At 41.6% G+C, this 17,660-nt stretch overlaps 1 protein-coding gene across 17 annotated transcripts in view; it reads left to right on the plus strand.

Moving 5' to 3' along the window:
- Positions 1-15,371, plus strand: part of SLC25A27 (solute carrier family 25 member 27) — a 31,727-nt gene extending 16,356 nt beyond the window's left edge. For 3 of the 17 annotated variants that reach the window (XM_005666075.3, XM_021098117.1, XM_021098123.1), the window contains 3 exons: positions 3,452-3,544; positions 4,425-4,527; positions 10,979-13,120. In XM_005666075.3, coding sequence (XP_005666132.1) covers positions 3,452-3,544; positions 4,425-4,527; positions 10,979-11,065 — 283 coding nt within the window. In that variant the 3' untranslated portion in view covers positions 11,066-13,120. 17 annotated transcript variants of the gene reach the window in all.

Below are 17,660 nucleotides of genomic sequence, written 5' to 3' on the forward strand. Positions count from 1 at the left end.
GATATTCTCATCTTTCAGGAGCCTTGTCTGTTCCAGTGCTACAGTCCATTCTGGGAGCAGGATAGTCAGGTCTCACAGTCCCACAGTGGCACTGCCTCTGTTTCTTTCTCATGGTCTTTCTACCCAAATGGTCTTTGAAATACCACACTTCTAACCTAAGAGTCCAGGATTTCCTAGCAGGTGTACATCTGCCTAACAAACACCACTCCACTTAACACATCTTTTCTTGGAAAGCCATAAGGTTTCTATCGCTATTATATTCCAGCCCTAATCTGAAATAACTTCATCTTTTCCTTCCCTAATTCAGGTTTTGGGGAAATGGGATGATTGGTACGTGGTCCATTCTTGAGCTCCACCCATTGGGTCAGGTTTTTTAATGTGTTGGAACGAGTGTGTGTAGTACGTGGAGCCGCTTGGAAATTGCTGACCCACCAGCCCACAGCTAAGTAGGTGAACCTGCTGTGTGACCAGGAAGCTCTGGATCTTACATCGCAGGATAAGATGAAAGCTCACGGAGGCTTGAGGGGATTGCCCCTGTGCAGTCGAGAGATTTGTATGGGCCATAGACGTCTGAGAAAAAAGAGTTTGATAGGAAGAATAAACACGGTGGAAGCACTGAACTGTGCGCCTCAAAAAGTGGTCAGAACGGCAAAGGGTATGTTATGTCTATTTTACCACAATTGAAAACAGTGGTGTGGAGTTCCCGTCGTGGTGCAGCGGTTAACGAATCCAACTAGGAACCATGAGGTTGCAGGTTTGATCCCTGCCCCTGCTCAGTGGGTTAACGATCCGGCATTGCCGTGAGCTGTGGTGTAGGTTGCAGACGCGGCTCGGATCCTGCGTTGCTGTGGCTCTGGCGTAGGCCAGTGGCTACAGCTTCGATTAGACCCCTAGCCTGGGAACCTCCATATGCCACAGGAGTGGCCCCCCAAAATAGCAAAAAGACAAAAAAAAAAAAAAAAGAAAACAGTGGTGTAAGTCAAACGAGGGCAGCCCAGGAGCAGCAGAAGACTGGCTAGGCTGTGAGCGAAGTGGGGAGGGAGGTTGATGAATACAGGAGGCAGAAGAAAGGGGAGGCATTGAATTAATGTTCAGGAAATGATGTAGAACTGCAGACCCAGAACAATTCCGCTCTCCCTCTTATTAAGTCATGAGGCTGTTGACAGGTAAAACTGTGCCACAGGTTAGCTCGCCCTGTGTAGACATGATCCCTGAACGTGCTTATTTCGTTGATCCTGAAGATTCTGACACAGGGCTGATGGCATGTTATAGACCAGCCTTGCAGATGGCCATTTGGTCTCCTGGAGAGAACGGAAGACTCACCCAGTTACTCTCTGTTTGTGGCGGCTTTAGCCATGTCCTGGGCTTCACTTTGGGGTCACACTAGCCAGGAGGGAGAAAGGCCAGTAGCAAAAAGCAGTAACGCTCATTCTAAGTAGCTTGGCAAAACTGACGTTCCTTTTATTCCTCTGTCTTCTCACTCTGCCACTGGATACCATCCTCCCTGAGGCCTCCTTAAGACATTCTTTGCTCTCTTTTAAAATTTATTCTTTAGAGGAGTCTAGCAAGATCATACCACCTCCTAGAAAAGGATGAGGCAGGCCACAGGCAGCCGCCTCCTAAGGTCTCCGTGTGACAAATGAGGCCACAGTTGCTGAAGGGGGTCCTTGATGTGGTTAGCATTACAGGTAGAAAAATTGCTTTAAGAATAAATGCAACAATGCATGACTACCAATTAAAATGGAATTTCTTAATCATATTAACACCCTGGTAGAAGTAGTTGCCACCCTTGGCACTTATAGGTGAAGCTGAGCTGGCCCCCAGCCTCCCTGAAGCAAATGAACAAGCAAAAATGTGATGTATCCCTCTACTCTTTTGAGCCAAGGATGGGGAATTTTCTACTCTATTTCATTAAATTCCTTACCTCCTGATTGTATTCTGTTTCTGGTAGACCGAGGTTTTAGAACTTCGGTGCATTTTGTATTAGTTGAGACCTATCTGTGTAGAAGTATGAAGATGTATTAAAATCAATGATATTAAGCTTTGATGTCCAAAGAATCTGAATAAATAGGAAAGAATGTTAAAAGAGCAGAAGTCTGCACCTCCTGGGATATATATGGTGAAACAGGAAGTTCTTTCCACACACAGGCAATGCCTGTTATATGGACAGAGACCCAAGCAAAGTCATACGCACAGCTGGGTCCTTTGCAGGAAAAGGAACATAGGTTACGTGGGTTCCTGCTCTTGAATTCAAATATTCCTAAAGTGAGTTTCTCCTGTGAATGAGAAATCTGGACCCAAAAGAGTCAGAAAGAGCCTGGGTACTTTGTCACAGCAGTTTAGTGTCCTAATGCAGCTTCCACTTGCTAACACAGAGCCTCCAGGAATTTCCGAGGCCTTGCCCAGCACAGAATTCAGTGGTCCTTCTCTCTCGGGGAGGTACTTGATGTTCCAGGAGGACATAATCATATTCCCCAGTTTCCTTTCCAGCTTCCCATGAACCCCACCTAGGCTGTTCTTTGACTCCCCGGATCCCCATCTGTGGACTCAGCTGCCAGCTCCTGGGATGTGGGCCTTGCATTTGCCGTGATTCAGGAAGACCCCCTCTTCTTGGTGTCTTTCCCCTGGAAAAGTTGGACGCAGTGAATGGGTTGTCAGGTTATGGGATTCTGATCGTGTCTCTACATTGCCTCTCTCATGCCCACATACACAGTGGACTGCTAGTTGTTTCAGCCGCTCTTTTACAGAACCTTGATTTACTCTGCAGTGGCATGGGCAATGAACATAGGGGTGCATGTACTTTCTGTATGAAAGTTTTGTCTGGATATATGCCTAAGAGTGGGATTATGATGTCTTTTATATGTGGAATCTAAGGTATGGCAGAAATGAACCTCTCTACAAAACAGAAACAGACTCACTTATGGGACTGGGATTCCCACTGCTTAAGATCTTTTCAGTGACTCCCTTCACAAAGAGGATAAAGTGGAACTCCTTAAATTAGCCTTCTTTGCCTGCTTCCTTCGTCTCTCATCTGGCTAGTGAGGAGACCTTCTGTCACCCAGGAACCTTCTCATGCTCGTGCCTATCATCCAGTTACATGATCTCATTCTGTTTTTCTCATATTGGTGACTGCACCTGAAATTAATCACTTCTCCTCTGCCTCTCCCCAAGTAAGTGCCTCGAGGACAAGATCTTATCTGTCTGGTTCACTGCCTCAAAGAGTGCCTGCCACCAGCAGATATGCAATGTATATTTGTTGTCCAGACATTCATTTTTTTTTCTGCCTCTAATGAATTAATTTAGCACTGACGTTAAGCCAAGAGTGTTATTAGGAAGAACATTATTGTAACAGATGTAGTATTCCAGTCTTTCTAAATATCTAATCCCCTTTTCTTAAAATTTTAGAAACTGCTACATATTATCTTTCAATTTCATTTATTTGTATCTATAGTTTATGTTCTGGACTGGTAGCTTCTATTCTGGGAACACCTGCTGATGTCATCAAAAGCCGAATAATGAATCAACCGCGAGATAAACAAGGAAGGTAGATAGAAAGTCTTCAGTATCCATGTATCTGAATTGTCTTTAATGCTATTGTTCTTTAAAGACTCTTCCCTCTGCTTGATAAAAATGTATTTTTGTGTTTACATGTGTTCAGCCAGGAAATTGTTTTTATGCAATTACCTGCTTCTTGTCTGATGGAAATGTACTGTGTATTTGGGGAAATGAGCTAATTTAACCATTCATATTATTTAGACACACAGTGCTTCTTGTGACTTCATTGTTTTCAAAGAGTTTTTGAAAATACACTCTGTTGAGAAGTTACGGAGCACTTTCTTCCAAAGATTAAGACTTAGAGGTAACATGGGTAATTTGACTTTGATATAAAAACAGTATGTTCTCTCTGGAAGAGATCAGATGGAGTGAATTCTAAGTTATTGGACCAAGGGTGGGGTGACTCAGAAGAGTCAACCTTGAAAATAATCTTTAGGAGTTCCCATTGTGGTGCAGCAGAAACAAATCTGACTAGGAACTATGAGGTTACGGGTTCGATCCCTGGCCTTGCTCAGGTTAAAGATCTGGTGTTGCCGTGAGCTGTGGTATAGGTCGCAGATGTGGCTCAGATCCTGTGTTGCTGTGGCTGTGGCCTAGGCCAGCAGCTGCAGCTCCAGTTGGACCCCTAGCCTGGGAACCTCCATGTGCCATGAGTGCAGCCCTAAAAAGACAAAAAAAGAAAGAAAAAAAAGAAAGAAAATATCTTTAAGCTCAGAAGAGGTGCTCTCAATATATAGAAATGCAAGTATTATTTGTTCTAAGCTAGCAGAAAATATTTAAATAAGTTTCCTTAGACTGTTTTTAAGATTTAATTTATACCTCTATTTACACACAAGAAATTTAACAAAATTGTCTTCTTTCCTTTTTAGGGGCCTTCTGTATAAATCATCGACTGACTGCTTGGTTCAGGCTGTCCAAGGAGAAGGATTCATGAGTCTCTATAAAGGCTTTCTACCATCTTGGCTGCGAATGGTAAAGTTAGTTTTTTTCTTTCCCTTTGTTTTTGTTCCCTTTGTCAACTTCAATTACTTTTAATCCAAAAATATTCTCCCTTTTCTCTTCTGGTTTTTGGCATGGTTCTGCTCCCAAACCATGGTTCATTCTTTCTTTTCTATATCTCTTTTTGTTTTCTTTTACCTATCCTCAGAGTCCTGTTCCCTTCCTGAGTAAGTTAAGGTAAAATAAATCAGTTACATCAGAAATGAATAGGTTGACATTCTGTTGTTATAAAGCCACCAGATAGATGGTTCTAAAATGTAAAGCATTTTGCTATTTAGCCCAAATATTATAGTTTGAGACAGGTATACAGATTTCGTACTAAAGACCATACCTGTGAAATGTTACTGTTTCAAACAAAATCTGTTACTTTGATGATAAATGTTGCATTACCCATTAATGCTTATTATCACGAAGCTCTGCTTGGTAAGAAAGCATTATATCATTTCTATTTGGGATGGATACTCTTTTTTACTGAAGCGAACTAAGATGTAGAATTAGACAGACTTATGTAAGTAACATAAATGTAATGAATAAAAACAAGGTACTCAAGTATTTTGTAAGTTAGAACATATTTGAAAGAATGAATTGTGGGTTTAGAAATTCAAATGATCACGACTTTACACGGTATCATATTAATAATATTATCTGAGTACCTACTGCATGCCAAGCTCTGTACTCAGGGCCTGGCTTGGGGTGAATATGAGAGTCTCGGCCCCTGCTCCCTCAGCCAGTGCTGGAGCTTCTAGTCCAGGTCAGGACAAACACAAAGTAAAAAACCAGAAGTGATGAGTGGGCGCGGGGTGGTGGGGAGCACATGGTGCTATCAGAATATATGGCCAGTAAGTACAGCCTAGACTAGGAGATGAAAACCTCCTTGGAGAATGGACTTTTGAACTGTGATCTAAAGAGAGCATCGGACTTAGCCAGGTCAAAAGGGCAGAAAAGAACATTCTTGGTGGAGGGACTAGTTGAAGCAGACAGAGAACATGATGAGTTCAAAGAGCTGAAGGAAGCCAGCAGCCATGGCACAGAGATGTGGAGGAGAGCAGCACGGGGTGTGGCCAGAGACAGCAGGGGCCGGATCAGGAAGGGCGACGGCACCCAGAAAGCGAGGGCCTTTGGCTTGAGGACATGTGGTGCTTTGAGGAAGGCTATCCTGGCTGCCCCGTGGGTTGAAGAAAGAGCAGAAGTTCTGATAGATGACAGAGAGTGGTAACTGAGATGAGAGTCTAACAGTGGGGACAGATGAAGCTAGACTTAGAAAATATTTAGTATATAGAAAGGGGATTTAAAAACAAAAACAAAAACATGACCAGATGGGGATGGGGACATGGTTTGGAGAAGACAAGGAAAATTCAGGCTTTATTCCCAGATCCCTGCCCTGAGCAACAAATGATGTAATTTCCTGCAACAGGGTTCCTTGGCGAGTAGATTTGGGCGTAGAATAACAAGTTGAGTCTAGATATGTTGCGTTTGAGAGACTCATAGGACATCTAAGAAGAGACGTCCACAGGACTGGCTTAATACATTGGCCTGAGGATGGAGATTTAGATTTGAGCCCTGTCTACACGCAGATGGCAACTGAGGCTTGGGGATAAATGACATCACCAAGAGCAGTAGGTATCTGTCTGTTCATGTGAATTTGATAGCCAAAGCCCTTGGCAATATCTGATACAAAAGCGTGCCTGAGGCGTTCTCCTGTGGTCCAGTGGGTTAAGGATCCAGTATCGTCACTGCAGTGGCCCGAGTCACTGCTGTGGCATGGGTTCAACCCCTGGCTCAGGAACTTCTGCGTGCTGCAGTGCGGCCAAACAACAACAGCAGCAGTAACAACAACAACAAATCATGCCTGAATTATACAACAGGGTTTTGACTGTCTTGATTATACTGTGATGTGATCTCAAATCTTTGGATATTGAATGGAAAGGAAGATTGTGACTTAGGCTCCATGAGCCAGGCACTATTATAAATGCCAGTAACACCAAGGCTGTTTATTTTTTGCACTAGAGGAGCTTACACTGTCATGGGAGAAGACAGACACGTAAGTAGTTAAAATTACAGAAACTATAAAGCTAATATTACTAAAATCACTTGGTATAAGGCCAGCGCTGAGCTAACCATTTTCTTGGCTTAACTCGTTGAATTCTCTCAGCAATCTATTTAGTAGGTTGCTATCATCTCTTTTTTATGGAGGAGGAAACGGAAGCTTAAGGTGTCTAAATAACATGGCCAGGCCAGGCCAGGTGGTTAGTACCTGTTGGAGTTCAGAGAATCAAACCGGGGCAGTCTGCCCCCAGAGGACATATTCTTACTAAAGACATGGCATTAGAGTTTGGCCCGTGCTGGGAATGACTCATGAAAAGAGGAGAGTGGAATAAAATGGCATTACCTTTGGGAGGATCCCAAAAGGCTTCCCAGGGGCAATGTCTGATCTGAGCTTTGAAGGATCCGTCGGTATTTGTCAAGGAAAGTGTGAGGGAGCAGCAGCGTGAGCAGAGGCACCACGTCACGTGTGGACCCAACATGTCTGGAGAACTGCAGAAGAGTGTGTGTGGCTGGAGGCGAGGTCCTCGGAGGGCAGGTGGTGGGAGCGAATGCTAGAGAAACGGGGAGCCGTCTGAGAAGGGCTGGGTGGAACGCTCAGATGGAACCCAATAGGTAGTAAGTGCCAGGCCAGGCTCTCAGATTTGTCTGGGACAAGACTAGTGTGGCAGCAGTGCAGAAGCCACGCTGAAAGCTAGAGTCTAAGAAAGGACGTTTCAGCTTTGGTCTAGCCAGGAGATGGCTGTAGACCTGGAGAGCAGATAGAATCCAGGAACACTTAAGGTTGACGCCACAGGATATAGTAACTCATCAGATGGGGAAAGGGAGGAAGGGGAAGAAGGAAATGGATGTTTCCCATCAAACACCTGATGCTTCTAGTGTGGGAGACAACGGGGCTGGGCAAGACCACTGATAAAAAACAAAATCAGAGTCAGGACAGGTGAGGGAACATCTCGGTACAAAGGACAACAGACCACTTCATTTGACCCATTCTCTATACAGGAGACTCAGGAAGCATAAATGACCAAAAAAAAAAAAAAAAAGAAAAGAAAAAAGAAAAGAAAAGAAAAAGAAAAAAGAAAGAAAGGAAAAAGTATTTCATATAGGACAAGGTCTGTGCTAAGCTCTTTACATACATTAATTATTATTATTATTTTTTGTCTTTTTAGGGCTGCACCCATGGCGTATGGAGGTTCCCAGGTTAGGGGTCCAATAGGAGCTGTAGCTGTCAGCCTACACCACAGCCACAGCCATGCCAGATCTGAGCCAAGTCTGTGACCTACACCACAGCCCTGGCAAAACCGGATCCTTAACCCACTGAGCAAGGCCAGGGATCGAACCTGCAACCTCATGGTTCCTAGTTGGATTCATTTCTTCTGGGCCACGATGGGAAGTCCTATTAATTATTTTTTAGGTCTTACAAGAACCGAGTAGAACAGGTGGTGGTATCATTTATCAGATGAGGAAAACATGGCTCACAGCCTAAGAAAGTCACTCAAGTTCATGTAGCTAGTATGTGGCAGAGCTGGGAACCATCCACAGGTCTGTTCAATTCTAGATCCATACTACAAACTAAGACAGTATACCAGATTTCTCAAGACCCTGCAGCTCATTATAGAAGTTTTACAGGAAAAGAGACATGGTGTGGTGATGGGGTGATGTCACCAGAAACAGGCTGGCTAATGACCAAAGATCACTTGGGGGTGTTGGGGGTGGTACTGCCTCCTTGCCTATCATGGTGCAGGACCCTGGGCTTAGAAGCCTGACTCATGAGCACTTCCGAGTAAACTGGGCTCACACATACAGGTTCAGCCCCTCAGCCGAACTCACTGAAATGATGGCTGGACCACAGCACCGGCTAATCCATACTGAGAAACACACTTGGCCAGTGGTCCTGGTGCTGAAGTCCTCTGGACATTTAAATTTAAGCTTAGGAGGAGCCACGGTCTAATCAGAACGTGGCTTGCTAAATACAGAATAATAGCAGGAAGAGCTTATTATAGACTTAATGTTGAAAAAGATCAACCTAGGAGCCCTTATGTGTTCAGCCCCACAGGAAACGGGGACAGATAAACACTGCTTCTCCCCCCAGCAGTTATGACAACATGGGCAGTAGACACTGGAATTATTTTCAGTGGTGTAGCTGTGCCAGGGAGGGAAAAACAGGCAGGCATATCCTGCCCACATACGCTTCTGCAGAGAGGCTCCGTCTGTTCTGTTTACATGCTGTTTGGCTCTATGATCGCTCCCTTTCACATCTCTTCAAAACCCAGCTAAGCTCACTCTCAGTCCCTCCACTAGGTAGTGGTAATATGACCTTGCTTTGCTCAATCCCTGATCAGTATTTATTTCATTTGCATGGGGTTTGGTTGAAGTCCATTACCGGAGCAATTAGGAATGGCTGCCTCGTCCATTCTTTTTTTTTTTTTTAAATGATTCTTATTTGTTCGATTATAGTTGGTTTACAGTATTCTGTCAGTTTTCTACTGTACAGCAAGGTGACCCAGTCACATACACACACATACATTCTTTTTCTCACACTATCCTCCATCATGTTCCATCACATTCGTAACTAAGGCCTCTGCTTCTAGATCCTGTTGAAGTAATATCCTTGGCTCACTTCATTGTTGTTGTCACACAACTACAGTACTGTCACAGCTTCTTTATTTTGTCTACTTCTTTCTACATCTGACTGACCAAGATGTGGTCTCTTAAATCCACTAATAAATTCTCAGTCTACCAATATAACTCGCTCAATATTTCCAAACACATATGGCAAAAATATTGCTTTATAAACTCTCTAACCAAATACATTTTACATCCTAATTGCTTATTTCTGTACTCCAGTTTGAGTTTCTCTCTGATCAATATTACCTGTAACCTATGAACCAAATCAGGTAGGAACTGGATTCAAAACACACTTTCTCTGATAGTTTCTTTCAGTGTTTGCTCTGATTTCCCTGTGTGTCTTTTCGTGTTTTCATTTGCTATTACTGCCTCTTTTTTTTTTTTTTTTTTGCCTTTTTTTTAGGGCTGCACCCACGGCATATGGAAATTCCCAAGCTTGGGGTTGAATTGGAGCTACAGCAGCTGGCCTACACCACAGCCACAGCAACGCCAGATCCTTAACTCACTCAGCGAGGCCAGGGATTGAACCTGCATCCTCATGGATCCTAGTCGGTTCATTAACCTCTGAGCCATGAAGAGAACTCCCTCATCTTCTATTATTGCGTTACCTTCACCCTTTCATAATTCCTTTTGGCACAGTTACACCTTCATCATCAGTTCTTTCTGAGCTGAAAGCTCCTTTCCCCATTTAAAGTGACTTTTTATATTCATGTTGTGATATACCAGGTGTTGGTTTAATGACCTAACTTTCAAAGGAGACTCTTTCATCTTCACTTTCAAGTTCTTAGGTGGCTCCTTGTCCTGCTCCATATTTATACACAAACACACATTGAGGAAAGAGCCTAGCCGAGCATTTGGGCATACGGTGTCCTGACCCTTTATCCAGTAAGGGTTCAGTAAAAAAGAACCCTGGGATGGAAGCCAAAAGCTGCTGGTGTAGGCTCTGGATTGCTAAGCCTCAGTGTTCTCACCTATAAAACAGAGATATCAATATCTTTCCTTTCCACAGTAAATTGTCCAGAGAGATTTGTGAGAAATAAGACATGAAAATGCGTTGTAGGAGTTCCCATCATGGCACAGTGGAAACAAATCCAACTAGGAACCATGAGGTTTTGGGTTTGATCCCCGGCCTCACTCAGTGGGTTAAGGATCCAGCGTTGCTGTGAGCTGTGGTGTAGGTCGCAGACTTGGCTCAGATCTGGCGTTGCTGTGGCTCTGGCATATGCTGGCAGCTGTAGCTCCAATTGGACCTCTAGCCTGGGAACCTCCATATGCAGCGGGTGCGGTCCTAAAAGACAAAAAGACGAAAAAGAAAAGAAAGAAAGAAAGAAAATGTGTTGTAAACTATATATAAAGGGCTCTACAGAGGTGAAAGACCACAATATTTGTTTTCAGCCTAAGTGGATTCAAAATGACATCATCACTCAGAGATGTATATGCATATGTGTGGAATATTTATTATTGCTTTGAAATGTGCACTAACTTCTTTGATTAATCTTTCAGACCCCTTGGTCACTGGTGTTCTGGCTTACTTATGAAAAAATCAGAGAGATGAGTGGAGTCAGTCCATTTTAAGCCCTTAAAGATACAGTGTTGAGTATCATTGAAATACGGGCGTCTGCAACACCCCCCCATTATTTCTACCTCTTTAGGAAGACACCTTACTCCACAGAGACTATGATTTCTAGGGGGCAGCACTCTATTTTTAATCTGGAAACCCAAGTTCTCTTTGACTCCTCTTTTTGTTCAAAAGCAATCTGATTGGATCACACAAGGCCACCCAACGCAACCCAGCACCGTGTTCTCTAAAGAAGAATCAAATCCTGCCCACTTAGCTTGAGTGAGAAGATTTGACCTTCAAGATGCTATTCTGTGCCGAAGAGCCTGCTTAAAAGAGAAAGTGCCAGAAGGGAAACAGCATCCCAGACCTGAAGTAGACCACAGGAATGTGGAAAATACATACACCCATATGTAGTGACCATATTCAATCTGTCGTGTCCATACTGAGGGTTGAAATTTGATTAATTCACTTTCCTGTTGTCATGAAAGTGCACATACTGTAAATTAAAGGGAGGTGAATGAATAAATATTTTGAGTTTCCCTAGTTGTGAAGGAAGCCGATATACTTTTCTTGCCAGGAGAATAAGGCTCAAGTTGAGATGATGTTTGGATCTCAAGGGGAAAAGCCATTCTCTTTTGTTTTCTTTCCGTGCCCCATCATCAGTGGATCTGTGGGAACTGGCTAGCACGCCACTGCACATGCTCAGGACTGCCCACCAGCCACAGATGAAAACCAAGAAGAGTGTTTGCTTTGCCACACATCCCGTTCCAGCTCGAATTTGTCGCTCGCGCTCAAAAATCTCAGTATGTGCAAGATGCCGTGTATCTGATTAAAGTTCAGGTGAATAAGTCCTTTTATTATCAAGAAACATCTGTTATCATCAGCCTCTCCGTGGCATTTTAAAAGCAAGGCTGGGATGAAGCCCACCACTTCTAATGAACATCTTTTCTTAATGTCCCCTGCCCTAACCCCAAGAGCCCCAGACAGACAGAACCCAGAAATCACCCCTAGCTGTCTCTAGCCTGAATCTTAACTCAATTTGACAAAGCTTCCTGCCTAAAAAGTGATCAGCATAAACTGCCCATGGTATATCCAGTTATGTCTCCAGTCACCGAATCGAATCCCTCTGCTTAGAAATGTGATGGAGTCCTTTAGGTTCACCACCTGTTCCCCCAGCCTCAGAGAGTGGGCATTGCTGGATGGATGGTCACCGTGAATGGCTAGAGGCTGCCACTGTCAACGTAGGAAAACCCCAGACACTCAGATCCAAGAAAGAACTGGGAGCTGACCGAACAGAATGGACCGTGGCCGTGGAAAACGTTTACAAGGGCTCTGCAGTGGCACTAATGTATAATCACTGCCATTTAAGAGGGAAAGTATACATTAACATATATTTTAATGTGGCGTACTAATATGCAGTGGCTTGTTTTTTTTTTTTTTTTTTAGCAGAATTTGCAGACTGTGGAGTTTAATCTCTTAAAATCTTCAGGTGGTCTTCTTTTCCATTGCATTCGTCCATCTGTACGAATTGAGTTGTTAAATATATTAAAAATAATATTATGTACTTAAGTGCTCAAGTGTTCTGTATTAGAACCACTTTAGGAAATTTGTCTTTCTGTGTGTATTTTATAATTTTTTTAATCAAGTAAACATTGGATCAGAATAATTATATGCACACCGGCCCATGGAAAACAAATTACTTCGCTTTGTTCTTTGAGGAGCTTGAGGTGAAAGTATTGCTTATGTACTGAGACTGTTCTTTGGTATCTGGATTCAACGTGAATGACTGGAATCTTTTACCCTGAAATGACTGTTAGGATCATCTGGTTTTTCTCTTTCGTTTTCTAGGTTAGGAAATTGAGGTGTAGAGGAAGAGAGTTGTTCCTGCTCATAAGTTACTTCCTAGCAGAGCCAGGATACAAATACAAATCTCCTAAGAATTATTACAACTGGCAGTTACTGTACACTGGTTAGGTTCTGAGTTATGCTACTTATGTTATCTTCACAACACCTCAGGCCAGTGTTCTTGAATCTTCCAATAACAGATGTTTCTTTATGGCACTTTTGGTCTTGTACATTTCCAATGACTTTGAAGTGCCTTTAGTATACATTTTAGAATGGAGTCACCATGCTTTAGCTCAAGCATTAAGACCTCCCAGAATCCAAGCAAGTCCTGTATATCCAACATATATCCCATCACATTCATGCTTTTCCAGTGAAATAATATTCATTAATGTATCCTAATAATGCTTCACTTAATTTTATCATGTTGAAATCATCTTGTTCCTCTCCAAAATAACCCTCAGTAAATAAAAAGAAATAAAGTTTCTGTAATTCTGTGTCCATACTGAAAGACCTAACCACTTCAATCCCACTGTCTTATTATAACACACCTGTATGTGGTAATTATCTTCAGTTCAGTTTTGCTAATATTTCCCATCTAAGTTTCCTTTTCTTAGCTTCCACGTTTTTCTCTTCCCCAATGTTTTTTTTCCTCACTGAAAAATATACATGTTCTTAGGTTTAATTGTTCCTTATAGGTGTAAGTGAATTAGCATATGTATCCAAACAAAGAGATACCATTTCTTAAATTTGCTTTTAGTGAGGAATAATGTGTCTTTATCAAGTGCTCCAAATCCTATTTGATTATAGTGGTAGGACTATTTCTCATTTTTATATAAACCTCTACTCTCATTAGTAGCATTTCTTTGCTATGAAGTACTCAGCAAAAGTCACATATAGTGTGAACCAATTAATTTTGTCTTCATTATTTTAAGATCTGTGACAATCATAAGACCAGTCTGAAATTTCTTTCACTTTGACAAGAAAAAAGGGAGGAAACAAATTCAAGGAGATTTTATATGTTAAAAAAAATTGCTTTTCTGTCATCTTCAAATTTTTAAGCATAAGCACTTATCTATAGTTGAATTAGTTACATACTTAATGTTACTGAAAATAGAGTCTGTTTAATTTTAATATTTGGTGGTTTAAAAATTGGGGGCAAAAGTATTTGATTCTCTTCTCCCCAATTAAGCCAGAACTCTTTAAAAATGATTACCAAACCAATATCATTATTGAATGCCGCATAAGAAGCAAGGCTGAGCATGGATGGATTCTAAAGACCTTTATTCTGTTTTGGGTTCTATAAAGTAATATAACTATGGTCCAGACCCTTCACTTCTCTTAATTTCCATTTCTTCATAAGATGAAGTGATTGAACTCTGGAATCTGAGCTTGTATATACTTGAAGGGGGCGGGCAATATATTAATGCCATGTGAAAAAAAAATTGGATTTAAAAATATTGGGATTTTTTTCCCCTGGATTTAATTAACTTCTCATGGTTTAAGACGAGGAAAGGTTTATTCAGGCCTTACAGTAGGATACAGACTGTGGCTGCAAATCCTTCCTTCACCTAGTAGTATCCAGGTTACCCCACATGCCTTTAATGACTCCTACACACACACACACACACACACACACACACTTAAAATCCCTAACCCTATATTCAAGATTCTCTCAATATGACCCCAACACATTTTTCTAAGCTTTGCTCTTCATGGCGGATCCACTCTCGATCTCCTTGCAAATATCCCCACCGGGATATCCCCGCTGGCCTCACTCATTTCCCTGGAGATGCTCTTCACTTGGCTGCTCACCGGGCAGGTTCATTCTGTGCTTTTCACCCATCATCCCTCCTGTTAGTTTCAGCTTCGCCTTCACTAGGAAAGCCCCACTTTAACACCTAGAATGACCTCTGAAGACGCCAGCATCTTTGACACCTCCATGCTCCCATTGCTTCCCCTACTGTGGATGTCCATCTGTCTGTCTGTCTGCCTGGACGTGGCCCTACCTCCCCTAAACGAATGAACTCTCGCAAGCAAGGACCACGTCATGCATGTGTTTCTCTCTGAAACTTCAAATAGGAGTCAGTTAGAAGGTATTTGTTGAATTCAGAGAGTTTTTTGGGGTGGTGAGACAAAAGTGTCTTATGCACACATAATTAAGTCATATGCTGTTCTCCTCCTACCTTCAGAATAACTAGGTCTGGTCAGTAACACTTGATTTCATGGGATTCCTTACCATATGCAGCGTTTAACTGCATTTCCACAAAATCATGTGTGTCTAAACCTGTGTAATTATAATTTTAAAGGTCTCCCTGTCAGTTTCTCCCTGTCATTTCTGCAACAATGTAGAAATGGATAGTTTTAAATAATATAAAATATTTGATGAGTTGAATAATTAAGTACGTGGCAAGTTTATAGTATTCCTCATTTTAGGGTATGTAGTAAAATTATGCCACTGTTTATATGGTACCATACAAATGTACATTTTACCCACTTGAGTGTCTTATTATTTCTTAATTCTGAGGAATACGTGGTCATTTTTCTCTCCCCACACTTTACCCCCCAACAGGCTGCTGTGATTGTCAACAGCAGCAGGCTCCACTTTGAAGGTTTGATAAAAGCAGATGAAGATGCTTAAAGATGTCTGTTTGCTGAAAATATCTGGTAACAAACAGGAATATATGTGAGTAAATAGAGTGCATTATTCTGGTTTTTAAAATAAATGTTTTAAAACGCCTAATGGGTTGTCAAGGGTTTTGTTTTGACCTAGAGTGGTTTTGTCCTGGTGTGTTTCTGAGTTTAAATGATAATAACAAATCAAGAGATGATTTTGAAATCTTAGTCTTTACTTTTCAGACGTGTAATAGAAAGTAGCTTAATTGAGAAGGTCAGATTTGAAATATTTAGAGTAGCAAAAACACCACTTATACCTTGTCGCTATAAATTTTATCTTATGGGTACTCCCTATGAATCCAGCTCTCCTTATTAATCCGGTTCTGCTCTGACTGAAAAGGATGAATAACTAATAATTACAGTGATGGACATGCTCACTGGCTACGGGGAAAAGAGGAAAATACATTGGAATTAGTTTAACTTTGGAAAAGTAATCCTTTCTTTTTTGATACCATATTCTACTTGGATTACCATGATACTCTTCTCCCCAGTCATTTATCCCATATTTTTATTATTATTTTTCAGTCTCCATTGACTGTTTCTTTGCTCCCAGGTCCCTAAATTCTGGCTCCTGAAGATTCTGCCCTTGGTCCTGTGCTCAGTGTTCTCTCCCTCAGGAAGGAGCCAGGCATTTCTGTGACTTCAGCTACTACCCTTGGGCTGGTCCTTCCCAAACACATCCTAGGCACTCAGTAAATGGTAGCTGTTACCATGGTCTGTGTTTCTGGTCCTAACTCATTTCTCTAGCTTTACTCAGGTTTTCTCGGTGGCCAATTATATATCTCTACCAGGATGGCCCACAGTCCTTGAGAGCTCAGCATTCACTCTGTTAAATCCACATTTTGTGTTCCAGTCCTTTCTCCTGCCCTTTACAATCTTTTCTTCCTCCAGGAATCTTTGTTGCACTACACAGCTCTGACTGCAGCCAGGAAACCTCAGGGCATCTTTGACTTCTCACTTACTTATTGACTGTCCAAAATATGTAAATCCATTTATAAAAGGAAAAACTACAGATCAATGTCTCTTACCAAGATTAAAAAAAACAAAACATAAGCACTACTTTATATCCATTAGAATGGCTGCTATTAAAAAAAAAACAGGAGTTCCCATCGTGGCGCAGTGGTTAACGAATCCGACTAGGAACCATGAGGTTGCGGGTTCGGTCCCTGCCCTTGCTCAGTGGGTTAACGATCCGGCGTTGCCGTGAGCTGTGGTGCAGGTTGCAGACGCGGCTCGGATCCCGCGTTGCTGTGGCTCTGGCGTAGGCCGGTGGCTACAGCTCCGATTCAACCCCTAGCCTGGGAACCTCCATATGCCGCGGGAGCGGCCCAAGAAATAGCAACAACAACAACAACAACAACAAAAAAAAAAAAAAAAACACACATACACAAAAAAACAAGTGTTGATGAAGATGTGAAGAAACTGGAAACCTTGTGTGTTGCTGGTGAAAATATAAAATGATGCAACTGTTACACAAAACAGTATGGGGTTTCTTCAAAAGATTAAATATAAAATTATCATATGAGCCAACAATTCCACTTTTAGGTATAATCCAAAAAATTGAGAGCAGAGACTTGAACAGATATTTGTACACCAGTGTTCACAGCAGGATTTTCCTATAACCCAAAGATAGAAACAATCAAAACGTCCACTGACAAATGAAGAGATGAATGGATAAACAAAATACGGCATATACATACAATGGAATACTTTTCAGCCTTTAGAAAGAAGGAAATTCTGAGATGCTACAACATGAATCAATCTTGAAAGCATTATGCTGAGTGAAAGAAGCCAGACACAAACAGGCATATATTTATAAAAATTCTGCTTAGATGAAATACCTAGAATAATCAAATTCACAGAAAGTAGAATAGTGGTTACCAGGGCTGGAGTGGGAGAAAATGAAAAGTTAGTATTTAATTGATGTTTTAATTGGTGTTTCAGTCTGGGATGATGAAAAGTTCAGGAGATGAATAGTGGTGATGGTTGGATGTAATTAATGCCACTGAACTGTGCACTTAAAAATGGTTAAAATGGTAAGCTTTATGCTATGTATGTTTTACCATAGTATAAAGTGTGAAAAAATGTTAAAATCCATGACTATAGATATAAAAGACATTAGCAAATTGAATTCAGCATTATAAAAATGACAGTACATCACACCTAAATGAAGTTTATCCCAGGAATACAAAGTTGGTTCTCAAAAATCAGTCAGTATAATTTTTATAAATGTATGCCTGTTTGTGTTTGGCTTATTTCGCTCGGCATAATGTTTTCAAGATTTATCCATGTAAAGACCTGGAATAGCCAAAACAAAAAAAGGAAATTGTTTCATAGGATGTGAAATGGTATATGA

This window comes from Sus scrofa, chromosome 7 (assembly GCF_000003025.6).
Source record: "Sus scrofa isolate TJ Tabasco breed Duroc chromosome 7, Sscrofa11.1, whole genome shotgun sequence".
NCBI classification, from domain to species: Eukaryota; Metazoa; Chordata; class Mammalia; order Artiodactyla; family Suidae; genus Sus; species Sus scrofa.